At 36.3% G+C, this 2,181-nt stretch overlaps 1 protein-coding gene across 1 annotated transcript; it reads right to left on the bottom strand.

The window, feature by feature from the left end:
* Nucleotides 1-279: 279 nt before the first annotated feature.
* Nucleotides 280-1,640, bottom strand: LOC113324235 (WUSCHEL-related homeobox 3-like). The gene is made up of 2 exons (XM_026572554.1): nucleotides 1,100-1,640; nucleotides 280-953 (listed from the first exon to the last, which is right to left on the bottom strand). The coding sequence occupies exons 1-2, from the start codon at nucleotides 1,454-1,456 to the stop codon at nucleotides 501-503; spliced, it is 810 nt and encodes a 269-aa protein (XP_026428339.1). The 5' UTR covers nucleotides 1,457-1,640; the 3' UTR covers nucleotides 280-500.
* Between the last annotated feature and the right edge of the window lie 541 nt (nucleotides 1,641-2,181).

The raw sequence follows: 2,181 nt of genomic DNA, 5'->3' as shown, positions 1-2,181 counted from the left end.
ACCCTAGTCTTTGATGAGTTTATCAGTTGTCTGTAACTCACAAATTACAATACAAATCGAATTCATAAAAATTAATAAATTAAGCTAGTTTGATTTTAACAAGTCCTTAAAGTCCTAAAGCTACTTGCTTGTGTTTGAACATAAGTTGCAGCTTTAAACGAATTACACAAAAAGACACTATCAAGATAAAACCAAAACAAAGAACAAAAGGCCAAAGCTAAATTGTCAACAACTAGCTAGTTTCATTTAAAAACCATATGGAGTGAGAGACATTCTGAATGATAAAGTGAAAAGTAATATATAGATAGGCTAGCTGTATCGGTAGCTAGTTAGACATACAAAGAGAGTCTTTGTTTCTTGCATACAAACTAAAATTAACTTAGAAATTTAAACCCAAGATGACAAAAGTAAGAAAACCCCAAGATAAATCATGAATAAGCTACATGAAGAAAGATAGAAAAACACCTAGAGAGAGAGAGAGAGAGTTCTCTAAGTCTAAGTTAGCTTGTTGTTGTGGATGAACAGGTTGCAGAAGATAAGAAATGGAGATGCTGCTGCTTAGATGAGGTAGTAGTAGTAGTAGCAGCACAGCATTCATCTTTGAGATTGGTGCTTTTAACGGGAAAAAGTTCTAGGGTTTTGAGAATAGGTCTGTTATTGTCATTGGTGTTGTTGAAGTAGGTGTTACTATTAACGCTGTTGCAGCAAGGATACTGGAAAGTTGTTGGTGGATTCATGACATCCATCATCATCAACCAATCACGGTCATACATATTCACTGTTGTTGTTGTTGAGGACGGTGATGGTGATTGTGATGATTTCCCCATCATTTGATGGTTATTAACCAACACTAGCCTTTCGGGAGTATTATCATCATATGTCCATTTGTATCTCTTCATTACTTGACTTGCTTGTTTTCCTTCTTGATGCAGCATTATTTCACCACCTGCTTCCTACATATATGCGAACACCATTGAATCATGAAAACCATCAACGACAAGTCCTAGTATTGTCATGCACAGTAGACATCATGATTTGATAGCTCAAAAACAGTAAAACAAAAACAAACAAACCAATACAATCATGAGAGGATGATTACCTCGTGTTGGGGAGGAAGAAATTGTGGAAACTGATGAAGGCCTGGCCCGATACCAATAGTTGTAGAAGGTTGTTCATAAATATGTTGTTGGTGATCATGATGGCGAAGAAGGTGATGTTGTTGTCTATTAATGAGTTTTCTTCTAAGTTTTTGTCTATCTCTTGCTTTATGATTTTGAAACCAATAGAAAACATTCTTACCTTCAATCTTACCATAATAAGCAAGATGAGCTGTTATATGTTGAATTTGAGTTGCATTCGGAGTTCTTACACCACTTTTATACATTTCTTCAAGAATCATGAGTTGCTCGGTGGTTGGACACCACCTTGTAGATGCAGGTGTTGTTGCTGGTGACATATTCTCTAAATTAGCTAAAGATTACAGATATCTATCAATAATTGATCTTCAAAGTCTTGTATATGTAGAGAAAGAGCTAAAGAAAAGAGATGAGATGGAGGGCATGGAGAAAGAGTTAAAGAGACAAAGAAGACTTATTGAGATATATAGGAGGACATGTATGAGAGTAATAAGACAATCGAGAGAGAGACAAATGAAAGAGAGATTGAGACAAATAGAATGAGAGATCTTAGTGAGATTTAGAGAGAAATAGAAAGGTGGGGGTGGGGTGGGGTTGGAAATGGAAGCAGTGTACCAAAATGTAATTGCTGCATCAATAGACAACACTGTTTCGTCCCTGATGATAGTAAGAAATAGCATTCAATGTGAGTTTCAGATACCATCCTTTTGCTTTTCTCTTCTTCTCTTTTGCTCTTTTGCATTTTTATCTAAATCATTCTCATGATCGTGTTGATAATGGAAAGAGAGAGGAGGGGAGGGGAGACAGAAAGATCAGATATGAGAGGGAGAGATGAGATGCTGTTTTTACTGCACACAACCCTACAAGACATCTCTTTCTATCTATCTAGCTAGCTATCCGTGTCTGATCAGTTAGTTTTTCGGTTAAATGTCGAAATAAATAATAATAATAATAAGGTGATGATGACGAAATAATGCATTTTTCTTTCTACCACTCATGCAGGCATGGCCCCTCCCTTCTCAGACTTTCTCACTGTCTCATTCAC

Source organism: Papaver somniferum, chromosome 11 (assembly GCF_003573695.1).
Source record: "Papaver somniferum cultivar HN1 chromosome 11, ASM357369v1, whole genome shotgun sequence".
Taxonomy (NCBI): Eukaryota; Viridiplantae; Streptophyta; class Magnoliopsida; order Ranunculales; family Papaveraceae; genus Papaver; species Papaver somniferum.
This window is presented reverse-complemented; position numbering and strand designations above follow the sequence as displayed.

Excerpts from the sequence above, each read along its gene's own strand:
- LOC113324235 (XM_026572554.1), bottom strand. The coding sequence starts at position 1,456 with ATGTCACCAGCAACAACACCTGCATCTACAAGGTGGTGTCCAACCACC. Across the intron at positions 954-1,099 it reads TTCTTCCTCCCCAACACGAG|GAAGCAGGTGGTGAAATAAT; the intron begins GTAATCATCCTC and ends GCATATATGTAG.